General features: G+C 40.5%; 1 protein-coding gene across 3 annotated transcripts in view; it reads left to right on the plus strand.

The window, feature by feature from the left end:
- asic4a (acid-sensing (proton-gated) ion channel family member 4a) overlaps nt 1-23,118 on the plus strand; it is a 171,705-nt gene that overhangs the window by 96,228 nt on the left and 52,359 nt on the right. Inside the window, exon 1 of one of the 3 annotated variants that reach the window (XM_071497541.1) lies at nt 459-1,296. The exons of the other annotated variants lie outside the window; for them this stretch is intronic. Coding sequence (XP_071353642.1) covers nt 721-1,296 — 576 coding nt within the window. The 5' untranslated portion in view covers nt 459-720. Of the gene's footprint in view, nt 1-458; nt 1,297-23,118 lie in introns of those variants that run through there. 3 annotated transcript variants of the gene reach the window in all.

Raw genomic sequence — 23,118 nt, forward strand, 5'->3', positions numbered from 1 at the left:
GATTGATTGCCAGGAGTTGCCTCGTGCTCAATTCCACTTCTCGCACTCCTCATTATTGTTTCAATTAGGTATTCTCTAGAGCCCTTATTGGGGGTGGCATTGAAAAGCAGTGACCCCCTGCGATTTACATCAAACACTGGATGTTTAGCAGAACAACCTTTGACACAAACTTTATTCAGGTCAAGAATTGAAAGCGCTGTCCAAACAAGTGGATTAAACAGGAGGGGGGCTGTCTGCGGGAAGCATGTGGATGACTGGGGGAATTTGTGACTCGCGCCAGTGAGGAGGAAATAATCACAATGTTACCTTCTCATGAATTATTAAGTACCCTGTGCCTATTTTAGCCCGACTCAAAATGCTGCATTTTCATCTGTGGGTCTGAGGCAGTGGGGAAGGGTGGGTTTTTTTTTGACAGCTGTATTACTGCTGATAAGCGAGACTGTGTGAGCTGATCAAGTAGTGAGACAAGCGTTCAGAGCAGTAGCAGCACAGCAGCAGCAGCGCTCTAGTCACTAGGAGCCGTGGCGGCAGAAGCAGCAGCAGCACTATCAGTCACAGCACAGGCGGCAGCAGCAGCAACAAACTCTCTCCTGTCTTTTTCTCTTCTTTGTGGAGTTGTTTCCTGCTCAGAGGACAAAAGCCAAGGAAGTAGGAGGGAAGTGATCCGGGGCTGATAGCTGCCATCAAAAACAAAACCAAAACGCAGACCTGGCTGCCCCCATGCCTATCGAATTTGTTTGCAAAATCAAATTTGCAGAGGAGGATGAGAAGCAGAAAAGCAAGCAGGATGGGGACAAGGAGAGCCTGATCGAGGAGAGCTGCACGCCTCCGGCCAAGGACTTGGCCGGGTTTGCTAACTCCTGCTCCCTTCATGGGATTAACCACATCTTTGTCTCTGGTCGCCTGGGCATCCGGCAGACTCTCTGGGCACTTGCCTTTTTGACTTCACTGGCGCTATTTCTGTACCAAGCAGCTAAGTGTGCCATCTCTTACCTGGAGCACCCTCATGTCACAGCTCTGAATGAGGAGGCGACCCCCGAGATGGTTTTCCCTGCTGTGACCATCTGCAACATCAACCGCTTTCGCTTCTCTGCGCTCACCGATGCCGACATCTACCACCTGGCTAACTTGACAGGTCTCCCACCGAAAAACAGGGATGGGCACAAACCTACTGATTTAATGTATCCTGCCCCTGACATGCAGGACATCTTCAACAGGACAGGACATCAGTTAGAAGAGATGCTCATGAGCTGCAATTTCAGTGGACAGAACTGCTCAGTTGAGGACTTCTCCGTGGTGAGTGAAAAAGTTTCTCAAAGTTCTGCCTTCACCTGAATCCTACCATCTTACTTTACTTCATCAGGATTTATTGGCTTCATCAAAACTTTTTTGACAAAACAAGTCTAAAAGTAAAAATGTCACATTTTAAACATTCAGAGGAATCATACATGCAAAACTTTACAAGGCTTGTCTTGTTTGTACACAACTACCGACGAGCATGAAAGTAAAATGAACATTTTGGAGCAAGAGGAAATAATATTCTCTTTGTGCTTGTACTCTTCTCCAGGGGCCATGTGGTTCCCACGACACATTTCTGCATGCAAGATTCATAGCTTCAGCTCAGTCATCGAGCTATATCTCTTCTCACTAAGTTCTAAGCGGCAACAGTGTTTCTCTCCAGCCGAGTGTTTCAGCTTGTACCAGAATCTATTATGTCAAAGAACAAAGGCTGCTCCCGCGGAAGAAAAACAGAGAGCTGTCGTGTGTGGTTGTATACTTTTCCAAGGCAAACTGTGCTTTAATGCTGCCTCCAACTCCAGTAGCTCCGAGTGCATGGCAACAAAATTGTCATCGAAAATAGGCGAGTCTCTTCTTCCGTCTTCCCCATCTCTCCCTGTCGCTCCCCCGCTCTCTTTCTGACATTGCAGAGCAGCTGTCTCTCTCTCACTCTCTCTCTCGCTCTCTCTGAGCTCTTGTACCTTTCAGGAGGGAAGGAGTAATGCTTCTTCTACGTCGTATTTCAATCTTGCTGCTGTTAAGATTAAATATTTAAAGACAGACATACATGATTTTTGCATTAGCCAGATTGACTAAAAGGAATGAAACAATTTCCACGAGAGGGAGAGTGTGTGTGTGTGTGTGTGTGTGTGTGTGTGTGTGTGTGTGTGTGTGAGAGTGAGAGATAGAGAGAGAGAGAGAAAGAGAGGGAGAGAAAGAGGGATCAGGTGAAAGAGGGAGAGTTTGTGCCTGTGTTCTGTGCACTATTTATTAAAGGCACTGTCCTTGCAGGAGATGGATTTCCCCATCTCTCCAGCAGGAATAGGAATATGCAATTGCTTTAGTGATGATAAAGTGCGGGTGTCAAGTCTTAATAGGGTATGTTGAACATTGATATGCTCACCTTCCTGAGACCTAAAGATTCTGTCTTATCATGGGGATGGCACTACATTACCTCTGATGTGCCAAATTACACCAAAGAAATGATGGCATTTCACTGCTTCTCGTTTGGCGTCTCTAACTGTGTGCTAAGGTATTTATTTTTCTTTGTTGAGTTTTAAGGCAGCCTCTCACATGGAGACACAAAATTACCTGTGACATGAGAATGGAAATTTTTCTCAGTTGTTCTGTCAGGCAAAAGAAAATGTCATGCTCCTCAGGGGAGCTGAAAACTTTGACGAAATTCAGTCTGAAGCAACAACATGACTCTAAAAGTTTATAATGTGCTTCTAGCACATTTGACGGCAATGTCCTCTGACATTTTGACACTCAGTCCTCCCTGAGTACATTAATTAGCAGACAATTCTGACATCCAGGAAATGTCTGTCCCGTGTCAGTCAATGAAACGTCCCATGGCTCTCTTTGGACACGGAGTGACTTCATCGCAGATTAAGACGCTGTTGAAAGTTCCCTAAGCTGCTGTTTCCTCTCTGTCGGCTATGTGATCTGCATTTTGGGGGCTGTCAGTTAGATTTGTTACAGGCTACTTGCTGCCTCCACACATGACAAATCACTTACTCTGAGTCCTAGTGGGGATCACTACTGGGAGTGCATAGAGAGGACTGGTACTTGTGGGAGAGCAGAAGAGAGCAGAATATAAGAGTCGCAGTACAAATGAAACTCAGTCACACGCACCTCTGTTCTTGTTTGTGTAAGTGTGTGTTTTGTAACTCCAAATCGAACATCGTTTGTTGCAGCAGGGAAGCCATTATTACGGGTGATGTGCTATTAATCACATGCAAGCATGTGCAAACCCACGTACACTCACATACCAAAGTCTCCTGCACACATCGGTCATTATTCTGCCTTTCATAGGTTCCTCTTTCAGCATCGGCCTCTTCTAATGTGTTTTCTTTCGACTGATCGTTCTGTGAGCTCCAGATGTTTTATTTTGGTAATAGCTATGTGGAGGATAATTGCGATATTATACACATAGATTGTATAAAAACATGTTCTGTGTAGTAGAGCTCAGGTTTGCATTTTTCTATATTCCCCTCTTCATGAATCTTGTAATTTAATCATTCATTGCATTTGAATGATACATTTAGTAAAAACTAATTGTCTCAAATTTAAATACTTGAATTTCTCTCTGTCTCTCTCTTATTTATATGTGTGTGTGTGTGTGTGTCTGTGTATATATATATATATATGTGTGTGTATTTATTTCAATTCTAAGTTAGTTGTTTATTCCTTGTATGCATTGACTCATTACACAAAAGGTTGTAATCTCAAGGCCAAAACAAAATTGTCTGGTTGTTCTAATTTATGGCAGGAAAATACATAACCACATAGCAGTGAAATTTGTTTTCCTCTTTCCAACATCGTCGACTGGCCTGATTATTTGACATACGTAATAAGGCCATTCTTTATAATTAAAGATTACATTATTGACTTGGATTAATCACAGAAGATAAAGCTGATTCAACAAGCCATGAATAAATAGATTAATATTTTTCTCCCAGTCTAACTCTGAATAATTGTTCATCTATTGTGTGGTGCTGTCGCAGAGATGAGCAGTGAGCCCCTTGGCTTTTTTTAAACAGAGCTCTGAATTGGTTTGCTCTGACTCTCAGCTGTGTTTGCTGCTGCATTATCAGATTTTGCTCTCAGCAAGGACAGATCCCTTTTGCATATATTCATGGAGATAACTAAACAGCTATAGGGTGGCATGCAAGGTGATCTATAAAAACCTGGGTTAACGGGGACAACACTGAGGGGCTCTCTGCCTCCAATCTGTCATTATACTGACTGAGCCCCTATTGTGTGTTTTTTATAGATAATTGAATGTTTAATAGTATAAGCCACAGATGATGATGATCACCCTGCGCCCCTGTCTTTCATGGTGGGATGAAATCTCTGACCACATTAATGTAAATCAATACTAAAAGACATGGCACAAAAGAGACATTACTGTGAGTTGATCTCAATAAATAATGTTGCTCATGGTATGAAAAAGAATCAGTGAGCAATGGAAAAATATTGCAATCACACAGAGATGAGTCACCAAAACTACAACATGTCTCCTACCATTTCCAGCGCTTTTCTACAGGGTAACAAGTTTTACATTTTGCCGGCATGTTGAAGCATATGCAAGGGCATGAGGTGCAAGGTGACACCATTTCTCCCATCCTGGGTCCTGCTGTGGTGTGTGAGGCGTGGTTTTTTTGAGCCGATGTGACTGCAAAAGATGCACGAGTGTGGTCTTTGCTGTTACAACAAGAACAGCCCCTTCCCCTGCTGCTGTGATGTTGTGAGTCCTGTGAAAACTCTTTTATATATATATATGTGTGTGTGTGTGTGTGTGTGTGTGTGTGTGTGTGTGTGTGTGCCGTGTACATGTGCAGATGACTGTGAGAGTGACATCCACTTCCCTAGTGAGTCCAAAGCCTGCACATCCCTTAACAGTGCACCCACCCACTCACACGCACACTCATACGCATTCACACACACGCCTCACCCAGCCACCCGCCTTCCCCCTGGTGGAGAGCGAGAAGTGTGGGAGCGTGAAAGTGACTTGCTATCTGGACTGGCTTCGTCTCCAACAGCCTGTCAATTAGCCGTCTACAGTTCCACTGCGGTGGGTGTCCCTGCAGCTTAGCATGCTGTCTGATATCTGATCCACACACCCAACCCTGGAGACCAGTGCTGAGCCGTATTACACCACCCACAACCCATAAACAAACACATACTCGCTGTTTTTTCCTTTTTACCCGGTTTGCAAAATACAAAAGAAAAAAGTAAACTAACCGATCCCATATCATGCCTCCACAATGAAGGCTATAGGAGGACTGCTGCTTTCACAACCCACTTCAGTCCCGCTCCTGTCCTTCCCCAGCCTCTCCTCCTCCTCCTCCAGCATATCAGAGGAAGATGAATTACAGTGCAATTGGTCGGCTGCTCTTCCTGATATGCATCACCGCTGTCTAATCAGATGAAACCCACCTGTGACCAGCCACTGGATAACACCAATATGCAAACTGTTTATATTTGCGAAGATTTACCTTTTCTATCACACCCTGAGCCGGTTTTAAAACCTCTCACTGCGCCACTGTTTGGAGCGCTGGGTTTGATGAGGAGCATCTGTGGCTAAGGGATGGCTTTTAACTCGACGATAAAGGCTTCCGATGTTGTGGTACAGCTAAACCCCCTCCTCTAACCCCTGGGAGTCTTTTACTCACACAGACATTTGTCTTTTTCTGACAAGTCATACACCGAGCTGTTGGTAGTGTTAATGTGGCTTCACACATATATATACACACACACACACACACACACACACACACTAACACACACAAACATGTCTGCCCATACAAACACACACAGGTTTCATCACAGATTGAGAGAGCCGGCTTGCAAGATTGATCATGACTCCTGACTGGGTGCCCCTCCCTCTCAGGAGGATCAATACATCCTTCAGTCAGATTGCTTCCCTGCCCTTCCTTCTCCAAGTCTGGTGTGACTAATTATCCTGCGCCTGTGTTTTCGGCCCAGTCTCAGCTGCATTTGTTAATGCCGCCAGAGTTGCTGAAGAATTTGATCTTTAGAACAAGATATCTGTTTGTTTTAGAATATATCCAGCCAAAATCAATCAATATACACTGTCTACCTTTTCCCTTAAGGGTGCTGAAATTATCGAGCAATTCGAGATGACTCACAAGCTTGAGCAGTGAGGGGATGGAAAGAAATGAGCGTTTTGATAAGGTGAAATAAAATTTAAAGTCAGACCCAAAAGTCACAATTGAGGTTTTTCATATGGAGTTGATCATTGACTTGTAATGTGAAAAAAGTTGTGTGTTCCTGTAAACGGCTCTGCCTGAATTAGGCAGAAGGGAATTGATGGAGATTGCACCCTTGGGCCTGATTAGATTACTCATAAATTTAAAAAACTCAAAGTTGAATTAGCAGGATTATGGAGGTAATAGCCTGTTTAAGCAACATTTCTTTTTTTTTTTTTACTCTGCTCGATTTCCATATTGCAAACATTTCCCACATTAACATTGCTAACAAAGTGTTGTGGCATTTTCAATCTGGATCTCTCCATGTTAATAGTCTTAAAGGTTTCGGTTGTAGCCACTCTGCTTCAGTGCCATCAAACGAATACATCTCATCCCAGCTAAAGCCACTGCCCACAATACCGGTGTCATTCCCCACAATTCTTTTAAAAAGGACTCATTAACCAGTGGATTTAGGAAAAGACTTTGATCTCTGAGTAAAACTAATGAATGATCTTAGCAGTGAGTGTGCATATTTCTTAAAAATATAGTTGACTGAAACTTCACACTGCTTAATGAAGTATTCCTGCACTCCTGCACCTACATAATAATAAGGCCTTTTTTTCTTACAGTTTACAGTGATGATGAACAGCGTCTACCGTGAGGATAACTATGATTATGAAAGCCTTTGGCCAAGTACACTTTAAATGCACACTTTTCTTCTTAGCTGCAAATGTGAGCTTTTTATTTTGTCATCTTTCCCAGTCTCTGAATACATTAGTGGAAATTCGTCTGAAAAATTAACCAAGCTTGCTTTTAGGCCACCGCCACATAATGGGTTCGTGCTTCTTCATTCCTCCCGCTCGTAGGGTTTAATTACTTTGAGAGAGATAGCACATGCAAGAGGTGGACAAAAAAGTAGAGACACCTTACAATGGTGTCTACACAGCAGTTCACAGCTCAAATTAATTCCATTTGTTTATTATTTAGTAAGTATTTTCAAAATTAGGATGAAAACTGAAATGCTCCAGTGCTAAAATAGACTGATACAAAGAAAAGTCCTTGTTTTCTTCTCTGTTTATTATTCTTTATTGAAATACCACTGTCCAACTGCACAGAAGTAACTCACAGAAGGAGTGTACATTTGAGATCATGGACTTGTGCCACAAAATTTGAGTTTTCAAATGAGAGAGCAATGTGTGGGATCATTTTGAGTGCAAACCAGAAAGCATCAAACTCACTCACTAAGAGCTTAATGTCTTCTTACAGCCATCTGTGGATTTGAAATTTCAAAACATTTCCCCAAAATGGGAATGGGGAAAAAAAACTATAATGCCTAGTAGAGTGCTGGTACATTGTTAGTTCCAAATTAAGGTAAAACAATAGTTAAATGCCTTTCTAAATAAAAGTTAATTCAAATAGACCAAAAAAACTCAAACAGAAATGGTCAAAGAATCTATTAGAGATGTGTGCCCCAGCTGAATCAAGAACACCTCACAATTTATTGTTCTGTGTTTCCACTCATTGTGTGCACTGCCTGTGTATGTGATATTTTGAATAGATTTGAAATGTAGAAATCACGATCAGTGTGACTTGGATGAAAATGTCAGTCGGCTACAATTCAGCTGATGGAAATAGCATACAGCACAAATGTCATAGTGAATATTTACCCCTGGCATAGTCCTAACATGAGGGCCTCGTCTGTCCGCTTGGCTGGACACTTAGCCTTTATTCTGAATTATGTCTAATGTCACACACTTGGCCATGGCTCTTACTGGTTTTTTGAATTTGTAACCATGCATATTTCACATAATGTTGTCACACATGCTTTTTAGATCCTTTTTCTGTCTTTTTCCCTCTCTTGGCATATTACTGTTGGCTACAGTGAATGCAAACAAGGTTTGAACCATAGTACATGAACACTAAGGTGTCATGACAGGTGTGATATTTTGTCTGATTCTATATGGCTTTGTGTTGGAAACCCACCGAACAGGCCTTCCTTATGATGATGTTTGGCATACCTTGTAGCTTCCTCTCGGGAGATGCATGCAGTGATTTGTCAAATAGCTTTTAGGTTGGGTCACCAGCAAATACACTGAATGCATTTTTTTCTCCTCTGTAATGTTCATACTGACTGAAAATCCCTGACATTCTATATTACTTAATAATGTACACCAAGCGCATGGAACAACACGCTGATGTTAGAAAATGCTGAATAATTCAAGGTAATGCCTTCCCTGTGTCAGTGGTTCCTACTGGCCATCTTTGAGCCCATTTTCTGTGCAGGGAACCTGGTTATGTCTTTATACTGTTTTGAAAAGCTTCATGGAATCAATGGTAGATTAAAAAAAATCCATTAAAATTTAATGTAGGTCATCTTTTCACTATTTGTGTTCCAAAGCTACTTCACTGTTGCAGAGATTGCTTAGCATCAGTCAGAGTCACTTAAATCACAATATAAGCAACATAATTAGAAGAATTTATCCTGACCAAGGTATCCTGGTTGTTCAGTTGGCTGTAGTTCTGAATGGGCTGAATAGTTTGAGAAAATGGGATTTTTCTGACCATTATCACAATTGCAATTGATTATTTTCTATAAACTAAATGACAGATCTGTGGTCTACATGGGATTAATCAATATAAAGAAATGACTTGGACTTTCATGTTGCCTCAGCAGTATCGGATTATATAGGAAAGGTGCTCTGAAACTGCCCATCTCAAGCTTCACAGAGGATGTCAAATGCACTAAAGTGAGACTAAACATGACCCTGACTGAGTCACAAGATGCTATGATTTTAGCAGCTATGCCCAGACTGGGGATTTGGGAGAAAGAGGACCCCATCTAAAGCTGTACATCAAGCAAAAATTGATCTCAGGTATGCCAGGTGCAGTATGGGAGACATGGATCTAGACTCCAGACAGCTCGACCAGCATGGCACAAAGCAACATCTGCCCAAAGAGGAAAGTGGTAAATGAGGTCTGGCAGTAAGAGGTAGCACTGTGATGCATTAAGGCAGTCTCACATGCCAAGCCGGGCCCGTGGACAAGCTGGCAAAACCCGGAGCATCGAAAACTGACCTGGAATGATTAGAGATGGGAGATGGAAGGAGGAAGACTTTGCTTCCTAAAAAGAGCCCCACTTATGATGTTGTTGTGACTCCCAAGAACCTAAAGTTTCAGAAGATTCATCATGTCCTCTCTGCCATACACCAGCAACACTTCTCACTGACTTTAAAACAAGCCTGTCCCAGGGCTGCTATACCGGGAGACACAATGAGGTAATCCTTGGTACTCCTCAGTACTCTGGCAGTTGGCAGTTATCCTGGAAGGAAGGTGATCTTCCACCAATACTAAATCTCCACCAACATCCTGGTAGGTGGTTGACATAGATCAGATCAGAATGTCTCCTTTCCACCAGAGGTACAGTAATCACAACCAATCTTAGGCCAGACCTGATCTTGTAGTCAACATCCCAAATGTGCCTCTACATTGTGGAACTAACTGTGCTGTGAACTCGGACATAGCAGACGATGCAATGCAACAGGGCTGGAGAATATACGTCTTCCCAATGGAGGTTGGGTGCAGAGGTTTTCTTGCCACTTCAACCACCAGGCTTCTGAAACAAATGAGTGTCCAAAGACAGGTTCTCCAGCAAGCCATCAGGTCCCTGTCAGAAGCTGCTGAGTGAAGCTGCAGCTGGCTGTGGTTAAGAAAGGACACAATCTATGAGATGACTATTGTGCAACAGGGGGAGTAAAGGCAATGATCACCGATGAGCCCTTTGGAGGTGTCCTGGGCTCATCATCATCAAACACAATGGAAGAAGGGTGCCCACCTACTGACCCTGATGAAGCAGCTACCCCCCAACCTCTGCAGATTATGATCATGAGGGATTGTAAGATCAAGTCCTTAAAGCTCAAAAACTACATGAATACAATCAGATAAAACATAACTGCTGCTGAAGTTTTTAGTTGGTGAGAGAAAAGTCAATATCTAAGTAAACTTCACTACTGTTCTAAGAAAATACCAATTGAGTTTACATTTATTAGTTCTATACTTAATATTACTCTAACTAAACTATTCAAATAATTTCATGGCATTTAAAAGTGTCATTATATTTACTGATAACAGCTGCATAGTTAACCACATAGAGAACGTCCCAGTACGATATTATGACCCATAGTTATGTTTTGTTGTTAGGGGATATCTAGCAGCTGGAGTAATTATGACAGCACCAAGGGGAATAGTGTGGTGATGTAGTATATACAGCAACCAAGTCTGCATCAGGGAGAGGTTGGGGCAGATGGATGGGTCAACAAAACACAGGAATATGACACAGGAGAGTGGAGTTCGATTCAAATGTGAAAGTGCCAGTTTATATTGTTTCTATTATCCATGACCATTCAACAAAATCAACCATGTTATTATTGTAACCATGACAAGATCATCTAATGTTGAGGACGTACTTATTGTAACCCAAATCACGATATTTTCCTAAACCTAACCAAGTAGTTTTTGTGTCTAAACCTAACCAAGCCATGACCGTCATTATAGTAACCATGGCGACGCCACCCTCGGGACAGTTCACGTGTTTATTATTGTAACCATGACAACCAAGGTCTGGTACACCTGCTGTACACTTTAAGGCGCTATTTCAGGAGACACTCCTCGGGGTCATAATAGAGGGTTGAGAAAATCGGCCTATATGGTTGTTCAGGTTGGAGGACCTGTTGCCACATCTAGTAACCGCTGGTAAGTCACCTCTGACAAGGCTTTTATATGGGCTGGCAACAATGTTGACAGCACTGCTCTGCACCTGCACCTAACATTAACTTCACAGCCTGTGACAGGAGAAGCTGTTTCACAGCTTTTGGAAGGTCGTGATACAAAGCTTTAAAGGTAATGAAACAAATATCTTCTGTCTTTTACATTCGTTAACTCGACTTAGCTTCTACCTACTAAACTAAAATCGATGTAAAGCTGTCACCTCCATGTATCTTTTATGTATGTATGTTCTATGTATTTTTGAACAGCAAAAAAAAAAAGGGAAGAAAAAAAACTCAACCCACTCACTTTTAATCAAAATTATGCATCTTCTTTGACAAGGCCAGACAACTACAGACACCAGCATATAGAGAATGTATGAGCCTGACACCAGCCAAGACTTATGTTTCAACAAGTTGAATAAACTGTTAGTTACCATGTAGCCAGTGAAATCAGTTGTCGGCAGCTTAACAATTTGTGTAGCTATTTAATTACTTAATACTTAAGTTATGACGGCCATGCCAATTTGAAAATTACTGTTTTCCAAATTGTGATTTTGATACAGTCACTCAACTGTAGTGCTTTTGGTGCAATGGGGGTTCATCCCATTCTTCTCTGTCTCTTCTCTTTTTCTACTGTGTGTGTCTGTCTTCACATTGAGGAATTAGTTTTTGCTGTATTGTTCTAAAAACTGAAATTCACATTTCTGCCACTTAAGAAACTGATACAGATGTGAAATACAGACCATTACATTCTCTACATATATAGATATTCTAATACTCTCCATACATACCTTCACTGCAGTGGAAATATGCCGTTTTCTTTTGAACATGCAGCAACCTCCCATTCGCCAGCTTTTGTCTTTCTTCACAGAGACACGATATGTTCCTGACTTGTTTGGATAACATGTAGACAGTAAATCTTTCACCTGGTGTTGGCAGCTTTGTCATAAGGCTCTGTCCAGGCTGACAAAACACTTGACCTTCAGGTGCAGCGAAATGTCATCTGATTTAGCACGCCCAGTTTGAATTGCCACCGCTTATTTTGTCATCCAAGCATTTCATGTTGGTTAGGAAGTGTCACAGCAAACGCATTACAGTGTAATGAGCTTGTGTGAAGGAGGAGAATCACACATGTCAGGATTTCTGATCTCATTTGGACATAGCATTTACAAAGCTGTTACTGTATATTTGTGTCTTTGCTTCAGTATAATTGTAAAGAATATGAAGGTAGATGAATCCATTACATGCTATTCTTTAGCTTTGATACCAATTTGTTGGTGAAATAAATGTAAAAAATCGAGGCCTCTTTTGTGCTGCACAACTGAAATACTAGATTACAAATCTCTGCAGTGGCATTCGTGCTAAAAAAAACATGATTTTTTTCCCAAAGTGACAGTGAGGGAAGTGGTCTTGAAACATTAAAGATGATGCTGTGGCTTGCTTTATAATTATGCATATATAATGCAATGTTTAATTTATATTCAGAAACCTCTGTCATCTGTGCCTATCCCTTTTTTTTCTTAATTTATGCTTCTTTTTTCAATTAGCATGCTAGCTTTTTGTCCAGTGTAACATCTGTCAAGCTGTATTTACTAACTTACTAACTACCAACAACCTCCTTATGTCCCCTCCTCACGTGATCACCGAGTCACTGTTAGGCATGTTTGTTTAAACAAGCGTGTAACTGTAGTCATGTGCCCCAATGGTGTTGTCAAGATTAATTCTGTGTTTTCCTAATGCATGCTAATGAGAAAGTTGTGTGCATTTGATTGTCAATAACGTGAAATACAGCCCCGCTCCCTAAATGCTGGCTCCGTTCAATAACCTATTAAAGTTGAATCACAGATAACTTGGCGCACATCAGGAAAGCAATCTGAAATTTGTGCTGACATTGATCCAGCAGGAAGGAGACCTATTGCTCCGATTAACACTGTTGCCCCAGGAGAGGAGTACCTCGGCCATTAATAGCCCACTGTCCTAGATTTTACTTAGACCATATAAAATGCTTTTATTTATGAGGCACATAGGGGTAAAGCATCATGGACACAGTAGAATGGCACAAAGTTTTTTTTTCATCTATCTCTGGTAGCTGTGTTGTTGATCACACTGTGTTTCACTTCTGGGTAATACTTTAGCCAACACTATTTTATACTGTTATTGCGACATAGTTCGCAGAGTTTACTGTGCTGCAATCTTTAGTCTGGTGCACATGGATAAATCTAAACTGTATACTTATGATCAGAGCCAGTGTTGCACCTGCATCTGAGTAATTTGTTCCCGTAGTCCCAATGTTTGGAAATTGACCTCAAGTTATAAAGCTAACAATTGATGTTATTAATGTAAAAGTAGTTTGAAGCATTATTGTAAAATAGAGACATTCTGTCATTGTCATGTAATCTCTTTTCTTTAGCTTTCGGGTTTTTCTTTAACACCAGACAGTGCATTTGAAGTTAGGGGGTTTGTATTGCTAGTTACAGTTTGTTGCACTTTGGGTGTCAGTTCAGAACCAGCTAATGGGTGTCTTGACTCATCTTAAACAGTGCACAAGAACATCTGTAAAATGCCATGGACCCTTTCAAAGCGTGCCAATTATTTGTGTACAAGATCTCTGTGTGGTGCTGTAGTTTAATGCCAACTCATGGGAGGCATCTATAATTAGACCCACTCAGAATGTGATTGTCTGATCTTACAACGAAATGAAAAGCATATAACATGCATCACGGCTGGAAAAGACAAATAGCTCATCCGTTAAACAACCCCCCAGGAACTTAGACAGAGAAAATGACAGATCTTTTCAAAACTGTGGTCTCATCCATTTAATTATAAACACTGTGATAAGGGCATCTCCTTAGAATAAATATGACCAGTAATGAGGTGTGGCATTGCTGTTTATCCATGTCCTTGACATTCACTTTGAGAATAAGGAAAGGGGGTAATGGCATCCCTTTAAACAGATCTTGAAAGTCCATGGGAAGGGATAAATGTCAGTGGGTTTTGCTCACACAAATCACTGTTTTTTCTTCTGCTCTGACCTTCACTGTATCTACTCTAAAGAGAATTAGCAGGATATTAATAAATAAATGTTATGTACACTATGATGAAAGTGATCCCCAGAGACAGTTTGAATATGTCTTCCATAAAAGTATGCCCTTAAACTGACAATTAATTAGTGCATTTAGGTAATGATAAATAATTAATTAGCATGACATTGAGGGACTTCTGGGACAGTGTGACAATTGGATACATTAGCGAGCTTCACCAAAGCCAGATAAGCTTGAGACTGCAGCCCATGCCATATAAATCCATTGTGTATTTGAACATCAGTGTAATCTAATTGGTGTCATAATATCTCTCTTAGCAAAAGCTTCGCCTAAGGATACCATTTGGCTGCTCCAGTGGAAGCGTACTGTGAACTGATCAATAGATGAAGTGGGCATGATTGTGTTATGATTATACACTGTCTTGTAAAGCCCAGAGAAAGGTGATTTGAAGAAAGGTGCCACACCTCTTGGCAGAGTTCCTTCAGCTGAAAAAGCTCAGTGGGAAACAGAACGGTCAGCGAGATTGGCTGCAGCCCTGCTTTAGGACCAGCTGGTTCGAGTGCAGAATTAGAGCCTCCCCCTTGTTTCCACCTGCCGTATGCTGCTCAAGTGTTCCAAATCAAGCCATTACTTGCTTCATTTCCTTGCTGTCCAACTCAGCTTGCAAGTAAGTCAGCGGCTGGCCCCTGTAGCATGACATCTAATGATGACAGAAAAGTGTCACACTTTTTCATCCAACATATTCAGGATAAGTAGAATGAGAATGCATTTTCACCAGCATATCTATAAGAGAAAAGTCTCGACATGAATTTTACTTTTCAAATTTCCTTTCAAATAAGACCACAACAAAGCTGGTTTTCATTCGAGCACCTCTGAATAATTGAACTTACCGCTCTTAGAATTCAGTTATGATGTAGAAAATAAATCAGACCTGATCCTCACAGAGCTTATGATGATACTCAGAAGAGGTCACCTTTAACCGTGCCTCTTTCTAATGCAGGTTATGTAAGACTAAGGCCTGATCTCATAACATCGCCTGTGTACTGAGTAGATGCCACTGAATAAATAAAACCCTCACCCTTCCAAACACCAGTGTAAGATTCAAGGATTAGCATCTCATTAGACAGTTCTTGTGCTGGTGGTTTGTGGACAAAGGAGTGAGATGGAGCAAAAGAGGCACTGCTAGGTCCTCAGACTCAGGTTGGTGGATACTGTGAATGTGTTATGAGGCATCATCACCAGCTCTGTCACACTAGCTGCATCATTACAGAATAGTGTGGCAGGGATGTACAAACAGTTTCACGGGAGCAACATTCACCCTTGTAAATCTCTAAAAGTGTAAAATAATTGATTTAAAAAAATCCTTGCACCCAGGAAGACAGTGTAATCTAGAGAATACTTGCACTGAAAAACTTAGTGACAGTCTGCTTCTGAGATAAATTGGCTTCAGCAAAAGTGTCTCCTGCTGGTGGTCAGTCTGTGTTATCTGTGCCATGAACATGCAATTTCCCCTTGATTGTGCTCCCCGCGGATAAGTAAACACATTCAGCAGAGCAGTAAACTACAAAAGACAAGAGCCCAACAAACAGTGGTAATAATCTGCCTGAAAAGACAAATTCAAACCTTAATTTACAGATTTACTGAAGATTTTAGATATTCAGATTACCATTCTGCAGTAAACATGTGGTCCCTTGTTTCTTTCCTCCATTTAAGATAAAACTAGGATGTCAGTTTGTTCCTCCTGCATGGCTCCAAAATACGAAGCAAAAAACCCTTTATATCCACACTGATTTCCTAGATGTCCCCGGGAGATGTGCTATATCTGACCGATATGAATGAAATATGAAATGCCTGGATTGCCTGGGCAGCCCGGTCTATTCCACACCACCACCTCAATTTAGCCGCACAAACAGCATGTTGCAGCATTGGATGGCAAGGTTAATGTTGCTGACTTGCATGGAACAAAGTTTAAAGGGAAGGTTGATGTTGGTATGTTACTGTTGTTATTCCCACGAGGATTATGAAACATAAATTTCCATATGTAAAGTGAAATGATATGCTGAGCATATAGATGCCCTAAATGGAGGCTGCGGTCTAGATTTTGATTGAAATGGCAGTGTTGTGTTTCCTTCTGGCTCTTCCATAATCTCTCTTCCAACTCCGAGAACGGTTCCCTGTTAGTGTGCGACACTATCATAAAAATCTTCATGTCACTATAAGCAGTGCAAGAAATCATACTATGAATTTTACTGAAGTTAAAATGCCTCGCCTTGCGTGTCTGAAATTTTTAGTTCGCTGCCAAGGGATGTAAACAAAAAAATTACCTGCCAAGAAAACTGTCCCTTATCAGCCAAAATATTTATTATCAGAAAATGTATTACCCTACGCGCTCTCCGCTCTTTTTGAATAGAAACAGTGCAAGTATTTTAATACTCACTCACATTAATTGGTTTATTCACTTATTTTGCCGTAATCTTTTAATGTGTCACACCTGCTATTTGCAGTTTCCATTGTGGAAATGGGAATGACACTAATTTAATCAACTATCCAGACAGTTGTGCCTGATGGTTTACTGAACAGTTGGCATCCAGTTATTTTGAAATGTCGCATGAGATGATTTCACTGTGAAGAACATTCCTCTCTTCCCGCTGAAAGGTTAGAAAAGATTTTGTCCAGCCACATAGAGAATGGTCTAATAAAGGTTTTTGAAGCTGTTGCAAAAGGGCAAACACAGCATAGATGTAAGGAAAAACAACTATAGCAGCAATGGGCTCTGCACACTATGTTATTTTAAAATTAAAGGGCATAAATACGTGAACAAATAACAAAACATTGAAACCTTTAAGCTGTAAAAACATATTTTGACACTCTTTTCATTTTAATATAGTGGTAGCAAAGAACAGTAAAAGGCAGAGAGCAGAGTTTTTTCCTGCCTGAAGATACAGATAAACTGACCTGCTAAACTTTGGTTGAGTAATTTTTTTAAAAAAAGGAAATAGGTTTAAACATGCGAGATGATGTGAACACCTACTGTGACTGTGACTTTTCTGTTTGCTTCCTTTAGTCTGGAACAACGACAAAAAAAAAATAATAATAATAATTAGATTGCTGCGCTTGAGTCGTGTCCATTTTGGCGGTCAGAGTGACATATTAGAAATCAAGTAAGCCAAACAGAAAGCCACACAGACCGACAGGTAACTCATTCACTGGACAGTTTTGGTGACTTGATGTCCTGCATCATCAGCACCTGAAGGGAGAAATCAAAGCAAGGTTTATTTTGAAGAGTGACAGCACGTCTGTGCTCGAAGCTTTTATTTGTTTCCTGTGGTGGTCACCACTCAGCTCACAAAGAAATGGCTTGTCACAGGTGTTATTAATGGCCGCAAATGGACTTCATGCGTTAGGAAGCTGGCAACCTCGACATAAAAGGGTGCAGTTTGCATCCTGTGTCATTTGTTTAGTTTGTTGAATAAAAATTATGTAGTTAAGTCGTCCAACCAAATTTCCTGAACCAAGACTTTTGGGGGTTGGTATAACTACTTATTGTAAACATAATGTAACTAATTAACAATGAAAACTAACCCAAAATTAGTCATCTCAAGCTGTTTGTACAACCAATATTGATGTGTATGTTTCAGAAATGCAGTGTTGTTGACAAAAACTACAAGGCATTCATGAGGCAAAGTCAGCAGTTAACAGGAAAGCTAATTGAGCCATATCAGCAGTACTCTAATCCTCCCCTCCCTTTGGTCTTTTCCTCTTACAGCAGTTCTCCCGTATTCTCTCTTCTATCAGATGTGACAAATGCAGGCATCTTGTTAATAATGAGAATTATGTTTTTAATGAGTAGCCCTAATTAACCAGTGTATCACCCTGCTATGTTGTCTTTTCACCTAGCACTTTCCTGGACTGACTGCTCCGTTGTTACTGCAGTAGAGATAAGTGTTATTATTGTCCCCATGACAAGGTTTTGTTAAAGCAGGCACTGAATTTGAGCACTCTTAAAATTCTCTTTGTGGGAATCCAGTACTTACAGTGTAGCTGTGTTTATGGTGGAAAGACCCAATAATGAGCAGATCTATCCATGTGTGAAACTGAATATAATTGCTATCTTAGATAGGAATCAGGGAAGTTTCCGACCTCCTACTTGTGACTATGCTACTAAACCACTGTTATCAGCGAATATCATCAGAGATGTGGAGATGATGATGAGATCTTTACGTGTTTACACAATTGGCATAGTAAAGATCATATTAGCTTGGAAATATATCATTGTCATTATTTAAAAGGAAGGATCATATGATGAAAAAGTGGTGGGAGGCACTATCACCCTTCTGTGGACAGTCATATAATTTCTTATTTAGATTCATAGGCACAGAGGAAAATTATCAAACACAGCAGAACTGAAACCAAAAAGCTGCACTGACTCAGCCAGTGGAAAAAAAACAGAAGTTTAAATGCTATGGCTTTGTGTGGACTGAATAATGGAAATCTACTTAGAACCATTGTTTTGCTTTGGAATAACTGGCAAACAACATGTGGAGGGCAGCAGGGACCGAGTAAGAAAGGCATTCAAATATTAGCATATTTATTACCAGATAGTAACGTTACACATTACATACACACATTACAGTAAAAAAAAAAAAAAAAAGAAACTGTCTTAAAAAAAAAAGAATGAAAAAGAAATTACCAATTTTGAACTGATTTCTGTTTCAGATAAAAATGCAGCTACAAAGATGTTTAAAAATGTTATGACAAAAGAAATGCCACAGTACATGACTCTAATTAATTTATGCTTAGAAGACACTTAAACAATGTGATGTTTTGACATAAATCCAAACTGGAGGCCTACAAATAAAGACTAAACTTTTAATTGTTTTGCTAATATTTGTTTTTTGGTGGGAATTGAACAGCTGAATGAATTGCTTTAAATTGTTTGACCACATTATATCTCAGAATTCCTTTTTCATCAATTTGATCCTGAGAAAATGCAAATGTTACATGTGTTGCTGTAAGTGAGGGCACACGGTTTTGCTGTGGGAAATGTAAAATGTGATTCAAGTAATCTTAACAACCTCTAGTAACTCCTCCTGTGAAATATTGATAAGTGTGTCTGGGAACGACTACTCCAACAGTCTCCCCATGCAGGAAAGTTAAGATCATTTGATCACCCACCTCAGAGACATCCGCAGCAGTGATTTACTCCCTGTATTTTATTTTATATTTTATCCAGCCGATCATCTATCTCAGCCTGGCACATCGAGCCAGGATTTGCCCTCTGTATTCAGTCTTCCAGATTATAACAGGTTCAGCTGCCTGTCCACCGCCCACCATTCAGCCGAAGCCTTTGTGGGGCCTGTGGGACGTGGCTCGGCGCTGATGATCCTGAGATGTTGCTTGAGGTTTAATCCCCACACTGTGAGAAATGAGGTTCTCCTGCTCTCCCTCTTGCTCCTGCAACTTTGATCAAGCTGTAATGTGATTAGGCAGTGACCCTGACATGACTGGCCCAAGAACTTGTAAAAGAAACCTAGGGAGAAGGGGTAAGGAGAGCATCTGATCTGACCAGTAAACTGGGAGAAGAAAGGAATTATTCTGATGGTGTCTTTCCTCCGTTGCCTTGTGGGTAATAAAGGTTTCATGTATTCGTTTTACCTCGGTAAAAACTGCGATCTATAATGACCTGACATTTCTTTTTTAAAACTAGCCGAGGGGCTCATGATTTGAATGTTAACCAAGGTTCTGTTCGACGTAAGGTGCAGTCCACTGGGAGGAAGCTTCTTTTGAATTCTACAGGAACTATATTAATGTAAATCTTCCACCGCCTGTATTACTGAGCAAAATAGTTGTGTACACAGCTCTGTCATCACAGTGCATCTGCATAAGTGACCCTCACAACATATTTCATTTATTCACATGAGACTAGGCCTGCTCTGTACCCCTCACAGATTCCTCTTGTTCAGAATCGTGCACTGAGCCTGTTTACTGTGTCATGTACTGGACTGCTCCCATATGTGCTGCACATTATTCTTGCCGTCAGCTTGCTGATGATGTGTGGGGTGAAATGCGGTGCCTTAACTTCAGAGGCCAAATGTGTCAAGTCTCGATATATTAACTTCACTCTAATGGACTTTATCAGCCATAGTGCAGAAAGTCATGGAGATTAGAGTGAGAGGGAGTGGATGTTTGATTATTTTTGCTTTCTGTTCAGTTCGTCGCATCATGCAAGCAGTTGCTTGAGGACGCTGAAAATGCTGTTTGGAATCTGTTGAATATGGCTTTATACTTCATTTCCAGGTACCTGCATTTCATCTGCCGATGCAGAGGCTGGCCACAGCCCTGTAATCCTCATTCATAATGAGTTCACAGTGATTTAAGGCTGTGTTTTCTCTGTGTACCGCCACAAGATTTTCCCAAACAGTATATGATGATTCCAAGGAATATGCAAATGAACATGTTTAAGTACAAATTGCATGCCATTAAAAATTAGAGAAGTATATTTTACATTTGCACAATGTTTTAATTTAGTATTTCAGTCAGATACTAGCCTGAAGATCCAGCTATGTATTGTGTATTCCTTGCTTGCTTTAGCAGCCCAAAAGGGCCAGTGTCAAAGAAGAGACAGAATGTGAAAGATGTCCTGTACAATTGGCAGTGAGATGGAAAAAGATGCTGCACCACAAGGGATCCTTTGCCATTAGTCCAGAATGAGGGAGCTGGTGTAGAATGGAAATGGGCTGATTTACAGACATCATGGTGCTTTGGATCAAGAAAAAAATGTATCAAATTACTCTCAGTGTAGATGTCATTCAACATTTTGACCAAACATCAAAAGAAGTAAGCACATGCATGATATTGTTTAGCAGACATTTAAATAGCAGGTTTAACGAAGCCACGTCATTTACTGAACAACACATAACAGCACAGTGTGACTCTGACATCAAGGTTTAAATCTTACAATTGTGTTTCTGTGACCTATATAGTGTCTTTTAACAGCAAGTTAACCATTGCAATAACACAATAACAGGTATCTTGTACAACCACTGCATGCTTCCGGTGCATTGAGTTACCAGATAAATTACTCAACCTGCAGCCTCTGCAGATACTGCAATGGTTATTTTTGTACTAGAGGTATTTAAGTCCAGTGAAATAAACTATTTTACAAGCGTTATCTAAAATGTGTAGAAAAGAAGTTGACAAGCCACAGTCAGTGGAGACTGAGTAGGAGTGAGACTGAGTAGGATATCCATATTTTTCATTTTATGATGAATGAAAAAAGATCAAAACATCTACACACTTATCTCCTTTGTAGTGTATTTATACTTAGTGCATAGGAGATGTGTCTGCTGTTTTTTGCATCCGGCACCTTCCTGTTTAGTGGTAGTGTGCAGTAGTTTTGAGGAAACCATGTTTTCTGTGTGTTTTGCTTATTGGTGCAATGACCAATAGCTACGTTTTAATGAAGACATAGAAATTATGACTTATTTTAACCCAAACTATGAGCCAAAAACTATCTATCTTATCTAACCAGTGCTTAACCGAAACCGTGTGTTCATTGTTACCATGATGATGAGGGTCCTGTAGGCGTGCCACAGGTATGCTCCTATGGGCTGTATCCACCTTTATTGTCATTGACATTTATTTGTCATTGGAGGACTTGGTGAAAAACAGGCTTGAACTTGTGCCTGAACTAGCTTTGTTGACCCACAATCTGCAATCAACTATTTTATTAAATTAGAAGGGAGATTAGCACATCAGTGCAAAGTACAGAGCACAAATTATCTATTTGACAAAAGTTTGGAAATCATCCTTTTGTTCCATCAACTCTTACCATGTTATAGCAGAGTGCTTGCTAGGCACTGGCCGCCCAAAGACACTGCCTGCCCCCTCCTCCCCCTCCCCGCCCAACACACACACACACACACACACACACACACACACACACACACACACATTCAACAGAGTCATTCGAGGTGGTGCTGGGGTAGACAGGAACATAAACTAACACAGATGCCTGTGTGGTGGCCTTGGTAGATCAGGCAATAAATATACCATTTGAGTGAGGTTCATTCATTTGCTTTGCTTATCTTACAATTGTTTTTTTCTGGTCAGTAAATGCAAGGACCACAGATTGACTCAATTATAATGACTTTCACCAGCTCAGTCTAACTATCTTTGCCGCTAAGAGCTCATTGTGTTGTAGCGTTTTTTTGCAGTGCACTCCCCAGAGTTCTCTTGTCAACTGTTTACTATGCGCAGAGGCTATTCATGTAGCATTTTCGGGATTGCTCCTTGATGGAAACAGCTGTACCTCCACTCAATAAACAGAGACTCAAAAGGCACATTCAAACCTTCACTTAAGCTTAGACACACAACCTGAAGCTCATCTGCCAGGCATTAAAATATGATGATTTTAAACATGAATTTTCTGTAGTGAGTATATTCCATAAAATAAATATTAAAAAATATATTTAATGTATGAACCCTGAAGATTGTATGTAATTAGCTTTAATGTTTAATCAGACCTCTCCATAGTGTTCTGGCCACTTATCTGAATCGTATTGGTATTAGTGATTAAGTAATACAAGTGGAATATATGAAATGGAAAGAAATTGGTGGTAGCCTTTTGTAAGGCGTCATTGTTAGAATGATTTGTAATCATAACAAGTTATTTTTTTTTGTCAAAGATGGAAAGGAGCAAAAGGGGGCCGTTATTTTTAAGAGATAGTGGAAGATTATTGTTTTAAGTAATACCATTACTCTCCTTATGTTAATTGAGTTGAGTGCTGGTCCAGTGCTTACATTAAGAAGCCCTGATTTTTCATGCAAAAGCCCAAGGTCAGGGATGTGCAGATAGCAATCAGTGGATTACTTTTATACTGATGGGAACTTGGAGAAAGTTCTCAAATTATAAATGATTCCTAAACGTGTGTGTTTGTGTGTGTGTGTGTGTGTGTGTGTGTGTGTGTGTGTGTGTATATATATGTATATGTATATACATATATATATGTATATGTATATATATGTATATATATATATGTATATGCTCCCAATGGATATCAGGGATTATATCCTCAGGAAGCATCACACTGAAAATAAAAA

Source organism: Trachinotus anak, unplaced genomic scaffold (assembly GCF_046630095.1).
Source record: "Trachinotus anak isolate AG129_WGS33_773 ecotype Australia unplaced genomic scaffold, CSIRO_AGI_Tana_v1 ptg000001l, whole genome shotgun sequence".
Lineage (NCBI taxonomy): Eukaryota > Metazoa > Chordata > Actinopteri > Carangiformes > Carangidae > Trachinotus > Trachinotus anak.